The 13100-nt window shown below is 39.4% G+C and overlaps 1 protein-coding gene across 1 annotated transcript in view; it reads left to right on the top strand.

The window, feature by feature from the left end:
* The window catches only part of CNTNAP2 (contactin associated protein 2), a 1643672-nt gene that overhangs the window by 521512 nt on the left and 1109060 nt on the right, over positions 1 to 13100 (top strand). Inside the window, exon 2 of the mRNA XM_054019209.1 lies at positions 12571 to 12681. Coding sequence (XP_053875184.1) covers positions 12571 to 12681 — 111 coding nt within the window. The remainder of the gene's footprint in view (positions 1 to 12570; positions 12682 to 13100) is intronic.

The raw sequence follows: 13100 nt of genomic DNA, 5'->3' as shown, positions 1-13100 counted from the left end.
GACTGTGGCGGCAGACGAGCATCCGCCAAAATGCCACCGACAAGTGGCAACGTCAATAGGCGTCGCCGCCGAAATGCTGCCGAGAAGCACTGTCATCTAGAGGCGTCAACGCCAAAATGCTGCTGATTTTTGGCGGCATTTTGGCGGATGCTCGTCCGCTGGCCAGTACACGGGTGCACTTAGATGCCCCGGCGGGCGCCATGGCACCCGTGGGTACCATGTTGGGGACCCCTGGACTAGCAGAACTGGCTGGCTAACCATGAAGGTGGTGATGGTGGCTTGTGATTCAGCATATTTAAAATAAATAAATAACCTACAGTGTTGGCCCGACATAACACTTTCTTAAGGGGTACTTGATAGACCAGGCATTGAACGAAGGTTAACAAAACCATCCAAAATCTATCAAAAACTGATTGCCAGCCTCATTTGCAAATATTTCTCTTTCCCTTCCTTTGAATTGTTTTATTCCTTGTAATCTCCTTACTTACTTGATGCTATAGTTAATGCTATAGTGCCTACTAGGTTGGCAGGGTAGCTTAATGGCATGTGGAATCAGGTGTACCTAGCTTGGCCTTTGTCAACCATTGTCATCTATAGTCATTATTTGCATCAACAGCTTCTTTTAGAACACTATGGAAAAGGCTACATGTTTCTGTTCCACAATGATGAAGCGTTTGGCTAGAGCTTTATTGTCCTCCGCCTGGGGCTGTGGCAGTTGTCCAAGACTGTCTTCCCTTTTATAGCCAATGTTAACTTGAGCTGTCCTCCTCAATAACATTGTCCAGAAGTTCTTTGTTAAATTGCTGCCATTGACCACAAGCTACTTTGTGGTGTCCCATCCTTAGATTAGCATCACTTAAAATGTACAGCCGAAACAGCTCATAAAACATTCCAGCAAATTATGCTTATTTATTCTTTCTCTTTGAGGTGGGTGCACTCCGGTGAATAAAACATGCATTCACTTTAAATTATAAAATCTTCTTATGCACCATGGCAAGGATGGATGTCTGAACAAACCGATGTGTCTGAATCCAAAAAGAGTCCTATTAATATTCATATTGGTTCTGAGAAGGAGATAAGCCAACTCCCATGTATCTTTATCCTAATTCCAGAGTGACCTTGGCAATCTCATGACTTCTTGTTTCTGGCAACTGCTTGATGGCCTAGTCTTTCCGAGCCTGCTGCAGACATGCCTCTCGGAATGTTCAAAGGGAACAAAATGGTCCTTAGTTAAACTGAGACAAGGTGGGTGAGGTAATATCTTTTAGTAGACTAACTTCTGTTATAGAAATAAGGTTTCAAGCTTACACAGAGCTTTTCTTCAGGTGAACTTCAGTTTAACTAACATTTATCACCTGGTACAACATTAACCCATGCTGATATGCCTTTCTTCCCACCCTCCACCCCACATTTGCATTATGATTCAGATTTTAAAACAGGCTATTTTCTGTTTTAATAATGTTTTTTAAAGTTGCTTTACAGTTTTCTTGTATTCTGCTGTTCTCTGTGTAATTAGTAAGTAATATTTAAAATTTCTGCTTATATGGTACAATGCTGGTGCTTATGCCCCGCTGACCTGTTGTTTACACAGGGAAAATCAGAAGATTAAAAGCCCTTTTTGGGGGGTCAGAAAGTCATGACTTTCTATATTTCTTGGCTGAGATGTTGTATTTTAACACTTCACTTCAAATAGACTCATCTGTTTCACCTTCTGTTACAAATGGCTTGCAGCAATTTTAAACCCAGTAAACATTCAGTTGCAAGTACTGCAGTAACTTACCCTTGCCACATCTGAACTGGACAGCCTCTCCAGTTTACATATCACTCCTGATCTTCCCTAAACAACAGAGTACACATTTTATTATCCAAATCCAGGGTTGACAGTAATAGTTTTTTACTTAAAACAGATGACCAGCAGCAACATTATGATAGTATCAGTGATGTGCTGGCTATGATTCAGAAGGGGCTCTATCACAGTGTGAGCTGATCCTTTAAGAGGAGCTGGGCTCAGCCGCACCTGTGCTAGGTATAACTCACTTCCCAGCTAATGGGAAGGAGTTTAGCAGACATGATATTCAAGGAAAGCCAGAGACTTAACAGAAGAGGGAGGAAGAATGGCTGGGGGAGATATTCCACAGTAGTTCCTCAGGGGAGCCGAGACTTGGAAATGAGCTCTTTTTCTAAGAACTGGGAAAAGGCAAACAGAATGACCCAGAGGCACCAATCAAACAAACTTCGTTGGAAGCGCGTTTACCTTGTTCCCAAAAATGATATAGTGGGTAACATGGTATATAACTTGTATAATTTATAGGGAGGGATTAGTATGATAACCTTATACAAGGCCTATCTGAATATTTTTGAAAACATGTACACTTTGGTGTAATCTGGACCATTCAAAAGGGAAACCATTTGCTCTTCAGAAGTACTTTTAAGAGCCCCAGGGATAAGTATTCATTAACAGCTGCACCTTACCAATTACTAGAAATTTTTTTTCTCTATCGGATGGCTGGAAATCATCCCAATCTTCCCTTCAGAATTTTGACAAGGACTCCTGGGAGCACCCCAGATGCCCTTCCAGTACATCCCTGAAAAGCACCAAGGAAACGCCAACTGCTCCTGCTTCTTAAAAAGTCCAGACAGACATAGCCTTATGCCATTTCTAGCCCACTAATGCCAGCACTATTTGAACATAAAGAAAATAAGCGTGGCCTAGAGAAAGTCCCTTTATAGCTACTCAAAAATGGGAAAAGTTAACATTGTTAGAGAAGTCATATTCTGCAATTAGGACACTAAGCACTTGAGCACCCTGCTGCAAACAAACAAAAACCAGAATTCTCTTCTTTCCATGTTTCTCGTATCACCAAAAGTTAGTGATGTTAATAGTACAGTTCACATGCATAAATGTTTACAGAATTACGTTCTTAGTTTTCAGATGCATCTTTTTATATGGCAATACACATTATGAATAATACATAGTAATCCTTACTTTTCTATTTAGTAATAATCAGCTTTTCTTTTATCTGCATATTTTCTTGCAAAATCCAAACTCTCTCTCTATCAGTGTGCACTATTCAACCTGTGTGTTACTTTTTAATATACTGACTCTAGTTACTCAGTCTGCTCTAGCTTCTGCTGGTGCACAATATGGTGGAGGTCACTGACTTGCAGAAAATCAGCCCAGAGAGGGCTTGTAGTGGTAATTAATACCATCAACTTGAGGAGACTGCTGGAAGAAGAGATGTGGCTAAGGGACATGAAGATTTAATAAAACCCTTAGACAGTCTCTCCCATCCATGTATCTGTGGAGCCACAAGTGAAGATTAATGCATGTGGCCTTAGCGGTGATTGTCGGCCAGGAGGATGCCAGGAAAAGGGTGTGTGCATCTGTTGTAATAGTCAGCCAATGAAACAGTACCTCTATCGGGAGGTCTCTCATAGATGGTCCTAGTCCCTGCCTCAGAGCTTGGGTGAGGTGGCTGGGGCATAGAGCATTTGATAATAGAAAGCAAAGCAGATGAGGGCCTTTTCCTGTTCTGCCCTCCACCATAAATCTCACCCGTTCGTCCCCTACCTTTGTGGGTTTGGTGGAGGGTATTAATGAATTTCTGGTTTGGTTTAGTTTCCTAGGTGATTTCCAGTGAAGTGGACAGTATACAAGGCTATTGCAAGAAGGGATGATTTGCACCTTCCTGTACCAGTAAGAGTGAATCTAGCCCTACAATTTTAACAGCGTTTTGTGAGTCTCATTCCGGATGCCTTTATTATATGAACCACCAAGTTTATTAGGTATAAAAGTTTGAGATGACAGGAGAAAATGCATAGAGAAAGTGCTGACTTTGCTTCAGATGTTTCTTTGGCATTTTCTGAATGATTGATGCTGTAATGTGACTCATTTGGGCTATTTTTTTAAAGCATATATTATCTCTTGCTCATTGCTTCAGTTTGCCAGGCTTTAAAAAGTGCACTGAAACAATGAATCATGTCAAAAATTGGAGACATCTAAAAATAAAAAAAAATGCATTAAATTAAAAATATCAAGGGAGGGGTAGTGAGTCATTTAGGGGGGAGGGGTAGTGAGTCATTTAGGGGGGAGGGGTAGCTCAGTGGTTTGAGCATTGGGCCTGCTAAACCCAGGTTTCTGAGTTCAATCCTTGAGGGGGCCACTTGGGGATCTGGGGCAAAATCAGTACTTGGTCCTGCTAGTGAAGGCAGGGGGCTGGACTCAATGACCTTCAAGGTCCCTTCCAGTTCTAGGAGATGGGATATCTCCATTAATTTTTATTTATTTTTTTACATTGGAAATTTACTTCTGCAGACTTCCATTCAGTTATCAGCATGTGTCACAAGGATCTGGTCAATCCAAAAGAGCTATCTGAACCTTTCTAAAATTAGTTCAAAGTGTCTGGCAGGTCTTTATGTATGGTTTGCATGGATTCTCACAATCCCTGAAGTTCAAAAAAGTTTGGGTTCAAATGAACCACATTGGAATCTAATTGTTAATGTACAGGCAAAAAATCGCATTGAGCACATTCATGGACATTTTCAAGTGGAAGTGTGAGCAGTGGCCATATTGGAAAAATTCTGTTTATTTTTTTGCCCCGTCATCTCAGTTATTTCACAGTCCTAGAATTTGCCACAGAAAGAACCCCTATTACATTTATTTGTAGTCAATGCAGAATTTCCATTTTGCAGCACCAGAGTGCTGAAGAATGCAGGCCTCTTGCATAATTTAGAGCAGTCCTAGCTTTGTAATCTTTCTCATCCTTTGAGTTCAAAGTTAAAATCCACAAAAGAACAGCAACTTCAAAATGTTTCCAGATACGCAGGAATAACAATAAAATCCATGTCCATCTCTGATCAATGTTCCTAGCCTTACCAAATGAATGCAGAATGTGTCAGGTTCAAGTCCAGTGTAGATGTGGTCACACCAAAGTACTTGAAGACTGGTGGTTTTGGTATCATTAGTTAAACAAAATTACAGGTTCAATCAGTGTTTCAGGTGGAACTCCAAACCCAATGAAATTTCAGAGGTCTTGAATAAAATCCTAGCCCCATTGAAGTCGTTTTATCAATGACTTCAGTGGTGACAGGATTTTCGCTCCTTAAGTGGTGTACAGGATTTGTGTTTGTTCTCTGCATGGGGGTGAATTTCACCCATGGTAAAGAGCAGAACATAAGCATAAAATTTTCCGCCCATATAAAGGAGCCCTTTTGGAAAAAATACACTCTCTCTTTCCTCAGAACTGGAATGTAAGTGCAATTGAAGTTGCATTATACCTATTATGGTGGCAGAAGCTCTTGTTGCCAAGGCTATTAGGACAAAATGGAGTAGAGAAGAAGACTGCTCTTGCTTCATAATGTTAACATTTAAACAGTCCCAAGCTGTCTTTGGCATTAATACATCTCTGATATAAATGGTGTGGGGTAGAGTTTATTCCTTTGTTGCTGCTATTTCTGGCTGGAGGCAGTGTTCTGTAATTGATTAACAGGGCACAGTACATTGACTTATATGGGGAAGACTACTGTATATCTGTATCAGAAAGGATTATGATTCTGTTTTTAGTAAGTGAAAGATTGGATTCTGCAGAAAACAGTGAAAACTGTAAACTACGGTTCCTCAATTTGTCCCCGCTATGGCATCACACCGTTTCTGGCTATGAAGTTAGGCTAAATGATCATCTATCTATCTATTTATCTATCTATCTATCTATAGTAGAAATCTCAGACAGGTTTAGAAATGTTAGCTTGCCCTACATAAGCAATCTTTTAATTTTAATTCTTTTGGGCTATTTACTATCATAAGTTATTAAAGCAATTTTAATAGCATTTTAGCAGTCTATTCATTTAAAATAGAACCCTTCCTTTTAACTCACAAATTCACTTAGGGGAGCTTTTTAACATAAAGAGAGATTTTTAAATGAGAGAGATTTTTTTTGTCAACATGAAAGTGAGATCTTTTGCGGTTTCTTTTTCTGCTTATTAGATGCTCGCCCAAGATAAGTATTAAAAATTGATATAGTTGAAAAGTGCATGTTGGCGAGCATACAACACCACCAGAGGAAATCTACATCATTTACTCGACTTGTTCCCAATCCTGGCCATTTCAAGCCAGTGCAAAAGCCAAGCTGTAGCCTCAAAGTATATGAAGTGCATATGCATCACATGCGGCATGTTGGTGAAAGGCTAGTGATTAAAATAGCCATTACATTCACAAGATGGATATCTAAATTATTGACCTATAGGCAGGGACATGCAAAGGGAGTTAAACAGTTCCTCAGGAAGAGGCCTTAGGCCAGTGGGTCTCAAACTTTTGTACTGGTGACCCCTTTCACATGGCAAGCCCCTGAGTGCGACCTCCCTTATAAATTAAAAACACGTTTTATATATTTAACACCATCATAAATACTGAAAGCAAAGCAGGGTTTGGGGTGGAGGCTGACAGATCACAACCCCCCCGGAATAACCTCGTGACCCACTGAGGGGTCCCGACCCCCAGTTTGAGAATCCCTGGCCTAGGCCCATAAAGGGCCCTGGATTATTTTTTTGCTTGTTTGTTTTTGCAGGGAGAAGAGGTTTATTTCTCACTTTTTCTTCTGCATAGGACCCTAACAATATCCATGTAGTGCCCCAAGTGTGGCCCAAGTCGGGGCCCTGTTTCATGTTTTATAGATTTTGTTGCTATCCAAGCCAAAACAGGACAGGATATTCTGGATGCTATTTTAGAGAAGCTGAAAAAAGAGTGTTTAGATAGGCTGATTTGCAAGGGACACATCGGTGACAATGGAGCTGATATGGCTGCAGTATACAAAGGTGTTCAAAATGGAATTCAGCAGGCAAATCAGTACACATCTTTCCTCCCATGTGTTGCACTCACCAAGTCATTAGGATGTGTTGAAAAAGGACATGAGTATTACAGTAAAACATAATATCACAATGAGATGGTCAGCAAGGGTAGAGGCAATCCATCCACTTTGAAATCAGGTTCAGGGGCGTTCTTCATGTTTCGCTGAGATCAAAGCTTCACACAGTCTTATGCCAGAATTTAAACTGAGAGCTGATAGATTGCTAGAGAACATTTCAGTGTTTTTGTTTCTGTGGTTTTGGCCAAGATGTTTTATACTGTTTTATCAAAAATTAACTTTGTGAGCAAAAAATTGCTGTGTCCAGATATTGACGTTCAAATGACTTGTGGTTTACTTGGTGGCCTTTGAGATTCTTTACCAGAATTATGGTCTTCTAGGTTCATTGGATGTAAGGAAGCTGCTGCTTCACAGGCTGAAACATTAGGAATAGCCACAAAGTTCAAAGAGAAAAGATTTTGATGGAGAAAGCAAAGCCATATGAAAGGTCAACAGATCCCAAAAAGTTCTTGAATGGGAGATTTTCATCCCCCCTCTTAGCCACAATGTAATACAAATGGGCAATAGGATGCATCATTAGGATGAAGTTGGAGAAAAGTTTGGGTTTTTTTGGTGGGTGAGAAACTGAAAAGTCTCAGCAGCAAAGACCTTAGGTACATTTATGCAGTAAGGAGCAACCTGCGGCAGTGAGTCTCAGAGCCCAGGTCTACCCACTTGGGCTTGGGCTACAGTGTTAAAACTAGCTGTGTAAATGTTCGGGATTGGGCTGGAGCTCGGGCTCTGAAACCTAGGAATGGGGGTGGGCTTCAGAGCCCAAGCCCAAACAGCCACACAGTTATTTTTAGCACCATATCAGACGCCTGAGTTTGTATACCCTGGCTCTAATACTTGCTGCCATGGGCTCCTGCTTCTTGTGTAGACTTATCCAAAGAGGCATGCTTGAAACTTAGTAAGCAGCTACTCTGAGCCTTTTAAGAGCAAAACTGATTTCTTTGCCAGTTTTTTGCTTCATTCAGAAAAGGTCTTTAGATGCGAGTTTTCCTAGCACAGACCCAGCACTGCCTATTTTTTGCTGTCTTTCAGTGTCTGTGTCTGCTAATGAAGGGAGTTTTTCAGAAAGCTAAAATTAACCCAGACCTATCTAAGAAAGTCCAGAGGGCAGGAAAAGTTATGTGATCTGGTTTGTGTTTTGTTTTGTTTTGAGAGAGAGAGAGAACTGGAAAGCAAGGTAGATAGTACTGGGTTCAGCTGATCAATGACAGTGCTTCAGAGAAGGCTCCCTTTGTACAAGTACTTAGTAATGACTGCAAGTTTCTTTGTTTTTGTTTTTCGCAGTAGAGGGCAGATTTTAGTCTTCAAACCAGGCCTGGAATATGTTGCCATGGCACTGCTTACAGGGGCCCAATTTTATTTTCAGCTTCCTTATTTCATTCCTTTGCTCTTTTGGGAGAGAATATGTGAGGTGCCCACATGGACAACACATACAAGGGACAGTGATTTCAATACTAGCACCATTTCTAATCATGTTTATATATTTTTCTTTTGATTTATTTAAAGTGCAATAGCAGTAATGGACATTTCCAAATGGGAGGAGAAGCCCTTATACGTTATGATCTTCTCATTGGCTACCAGAATTGGTGAGAGAACAGAGCTTCTGATCAGCACCTGCTGTATGGAGCCATCTCTTTCAGCTGTAGAGTGCTGTCTCTGAACAGCTTGCCTAAAATCCAGTTTTAGGTTTCCCATATAGATGGAAAGAAGGACTCGGTCGAAATGTCCCACTTTACCTTTTTTCATATTTTTCAATGTGCCATCAGGATAAATTCTTCATTCCACAAATATTCTTAAGAATCTACCCATAGCCTCCCATTATGTTCAATGATCTCTATCTAGTTCTGACACTAGAGAGATCTATTGTATTTTGTTAATGTACTTTATAAATAGATTTTCTCATTCCTACTTTTTTTTTCTATCAAGATGCAGGCATTTTTTTCCTCGGAGGAAATATTGCATAAAAGGGTTTATGGTCCAGAAAATGTGGAAATACAGAGAAAAGGCACATGATGTTAAGAATTTGATGATAAAAAAGATATTAAAAAAACACATTCTTCAATATAACCTTTGTCTAATAGGAGGTCTGAATGTGCAAGGAATGAAGGATCAGACACCATATAGCATCCTCATCATAATAAAGCTTTTCTTCTGAGCTTACATCAGTTGATCATTCATTCCTAGTGTAGATGAGATAAAGTAGGAACTGCAACTTTCTGAGAGGTTTGTAAAATAGGTGTGTTGATTCCTAAGCAATATGGTATATGGTATTTATCCAGAAGGAGCACTGACAAGATAAAAACAAATCTAAGTTTCTCTCTCTCTCTCTCTCTCTCTCTCACACACACACACACACACACACACACACACACACACACTCTCTCTCTCTCTCTCTCTCTCACACACACACACACACACACACACACACACACACCTTTATTACTAATACCTACGCTAAACAAAAAAAAACCCCTTTATTTATTTATTTGTCATCCATTGTAACTGATCGGCCAATTTAACTTTTGGTTTGTAATTAGTTTCTAGACGAGTTGGTCAAGTAGTGTAAGATAAGAAACTAAATTGAAAACAGAGCCCCTGATGCATGAAACGTTTTGTGAATTAAAGTCACAAGGTCAACTCACAATGTAATCATAATATTCATTAATAGTGAATATTCAATATTCAAAGACTTTGGATCTTGTTTATTATTGATTATTAGCCAAAAATTTGTCCTGGAAGTTTATTTTGTAGTTGCACTTTGTCATTAAATATGCTTCTGAAAATGTTTCAACCATCCAACCAGGGAACAGAAATAATGTCCTATGACTTACATGGCTAGCCACAGCACTAAAATGAACTGTTGAAATAAACAATTTTGCAAACAAGCTATAGGTCAAAAATTATTTATCCAAACTATTTGACAAATACTTACAATTACTGAATACATTAGAAAATGTTCTGTTTATGAATAACTCACTAAGGGAAAAAGTCTAAGTTTTTAATAATATTTAGAATGAGCAGTTGAACCAGTGCTCATTCCAGTTCTCATGTGCTATTGTGATGCCACTGTTCAGGATTCAATGAGACCACCACGTAAGCCAGGGATCGCAAACTCAAATCATCACGAGGGCCACGTGAGGACTAGTACATTGGCCGAGGGTCACATCACTGCACCTTTTCATATAAAGATATAAAAGCCCCTCCCTCGCGCCCCCAGCCCTGCCCCAACTCCATCCCTTCCATGAGGCCCCTCCTCTTCCCACCTCTTCCCCGCTCCTATCCAACCCCTTTCCCAAATCCCCACCCCTGCCCCACCTCTTCTCTGCCTCCTCCCCTGAGCACACAGCTCCCCCCTCCCTCCTGGAAAGCTCTAAGCATCTGGAGGTAGGCAGAGGAGCGGGGATGTGGCGCACTGGGGGAGGAGCTGGGCGGCGGGTGAGGGGAGCTTGGTAGCTGCAGGAAATAACTCCGGGGGGGCAGGGAGCTTGGCGGGCCACAGCAGATAGCTCCATGGGCCACATGTTTGAGACCCCTGATGTAGGCCAAGATTTTAAAAAAAGTAGGACTTGCAAGTTAGACTTCTACATCCACATTTAAGCATGAATGTGGCTTGATTTTCAAAAGTGCTGAGCCACCAGCAGTTTCTACACAGGCCAATATATTCTTAAAAGCCAGTGTCAGCAAATGAGTGTCCAGCACTTTTTAAATCAGGCCATTTATTACAGAATCTAAATATAGACTTAGCCTAAGTCTATGCACCTATTTATGAAAAAAATGGTTAGCATGTCTAATTTTTGTTTTCTAAATTTTAATTGACTTTTCAACAACAAAAGATATTTTTCAATAAATAGATTTGGGGCCTAAACTGTACTTTTCATGTGAAAAATGTCCATTATGATGATTGTTCAAGAAACTTGAGTTCCCCACACAAATCAACTCCATTAATTAAGGTCTGTATTAGTCCCTGAGGCCCTGTATGCCTGCGTTGGGCATACCTCTGTGTGTGCCTGGAACTTCACTCTGAAACAATGCAGAGATCTGTCTGTCTGCATTCTGTTGTGTAATTAGGAGCTAAAACAACAGCAAAAATCAAAAGTTCTGTTTTGTAAAATGAACAAATAGAATTTAAAACAAATCTCCCTCTCTTTCAATTTGGCTAAACCCAATTATGTCATTAAAGATAGAAATTGTGTGCTTTGTAGTCATTAGAACAATTAACAGTTGTCCTTTTATCTAGTGTTTGCCTATATTTCTATGATAGTATGAAATATATTCTTTCCCCCCCTTCTTTCTTAACTAACCATAGCTAATTTGTGAGGGCATCTAAATTAGACTGTTAAATGTCAGAATACTAATTAGCTTGAATCAGAATCCCCTTCTGTTTTGTTGTTTTGTTTCATAGTTGTGGAACTCTTTACATTTTTTGCATTATATAGAGATATATGTTTGGTTTATTCAGAAAGAGAAAGGGAGAAACTATTTGTGACTGGAAATATTAGTAGACCAGAATCATTGTAAATGACTTACCTCACTCAAGATCTCTACTCGACCCATAGTAAACACCCTCTCTTGAGGTTACAGTTAATTCATTCAACATGCAAGAACCATTCTTAGCCTCTCCCCAATCATGGTCTTCTAATTGGACAAAAATTAAGTGCTGTGCTTTTGTGGTAGAGATGCTGACCATCTGGGATTGAGCTAACTTTCTGTATGCATGTAAACAGATGTTTTACCTTTTATAGCAGAGCCTCTGCTGGGTGTGTGCATTAAAACAATTATCTGAATTGTTTGGAGTAGTTATTTTTAATTTTTCTGTAGTGAGTTTGTACCTAAGATGTAGAGTATTAAAACTCATATATTTCTGTGCGAATGTGAAATATGAGAGAAACTAGAATAAAGGTCTGCATATTAATTGTTCTAAGCAACTGAGATATCTAAAGCCAATCATTTCCACCTTTACTTACATAATTTGATCCAACAATAGGAAAGGATTTTGTTTTAAACTCTCTTCTTTGTTATACAAAGCAGAAATTCTGCTTGTTTTTTTTTCTCCATCTTGGACAATAACACCAAGTTAACCTTCTTTATCTTATGCAAAATAGATGAATAGTGCTTGAAAGGATTATAAAGATTACTTTAAAAAAGACATATTATATCCCTTATTGTTCCATTTTTTTCTCTGCATCTGCAATCTGTAGTTATAAATAGATTACAAATTAATTATTTTCTTTGATAAATTATGAATAAAATTGTCAGTCAGATTACTGTATTAACATCTTGATCAAGTATTGAAAGTGCACATATTGTCCTCTATTAATCTGATAGTTGCTATAATTATGTTTACTGCCTTTATTTTATCTTGCCAAAAGATATTTCAAATGCAGTAGGGTATTTTTTTAATTTATGCATTCTTAATGAGAGGAAGGACATCCAAGTGGCTAGGACACTATCACTAGTAGATTGCGTGTGCCTCATTTCCTCCTCTGCAACATGGGGATGATAGTACTTCCCTACCAATGGTGATGCTCTCAGATACTCTTGTCATGAGCGCCACACAAGCAACTAGGAAAGATATCCAAGGTATAGATTCTTTTTAGTGTGTCTGACACATTTAAACAGCAATGTGGAAATAAATGTATTTCTTTTCTTTGTATTTCAGAAAAATGTGATGAGCCACTGGTCTCAGCATTATCCCACTCCTCCTTCAGCAGTTCATCATCTATGACTAGTAGCTATTCACCAGGGTATGCAAAGCTAAACAAAAGAGGAGGTAAGAGCTCTCTCCTTCACAACATTCATATCCTTACAGCAAACACTATGCACTAACCCCTAGACTGGGGTTTTCTTTTCAATTTCAAAGTCATTCTATTAATTTTAGTAGTCCACCTTTAAACAGGTTTCTTCACCAAAGTCTCTTAAGCTAAGTAAGCAGTCATGGGATAAGAGGATCTCTCATGGATCAGTAACTGGTTAAAAGGTAGGAAACAAAGGGTAGGAATAATTATCATCTTTCATAATGGAAAGTGGTAAATAGCAGAGTGCCCCAAGGAACTATACTGGGACCACTGCTGTTCAACAGATTGATAAATGATCTGGAAAAGGGCATAAACAGTGGGGCAGCGAAGTTTGCAGACAATACAAAATTATTCAAGGAAGTTAAGTCCAAATTTGACTGCAAAGAGTTAGAAA

The sequence above is a fragment of the Malaclemys terrapin genome, chromosome 2 (assembly GCF_027887155.1).
Source record: "Malaclemys terrapin pileata isolate rMalTer1 chromosome 2, rMalTer1.hap1, whole genome shotgun sequence".
Classification (NCBI taxonomy): domain Eukaryota; kingdom Metazoa; phylum Chordata; order Testudines; family Emydidae; genus Malaclemys; species Malaclemys terrapin.
Note: the sequence above shows the minus strand (reverse complement) of the source record. Positions and strands in the feature narration are given on the sequence as shown.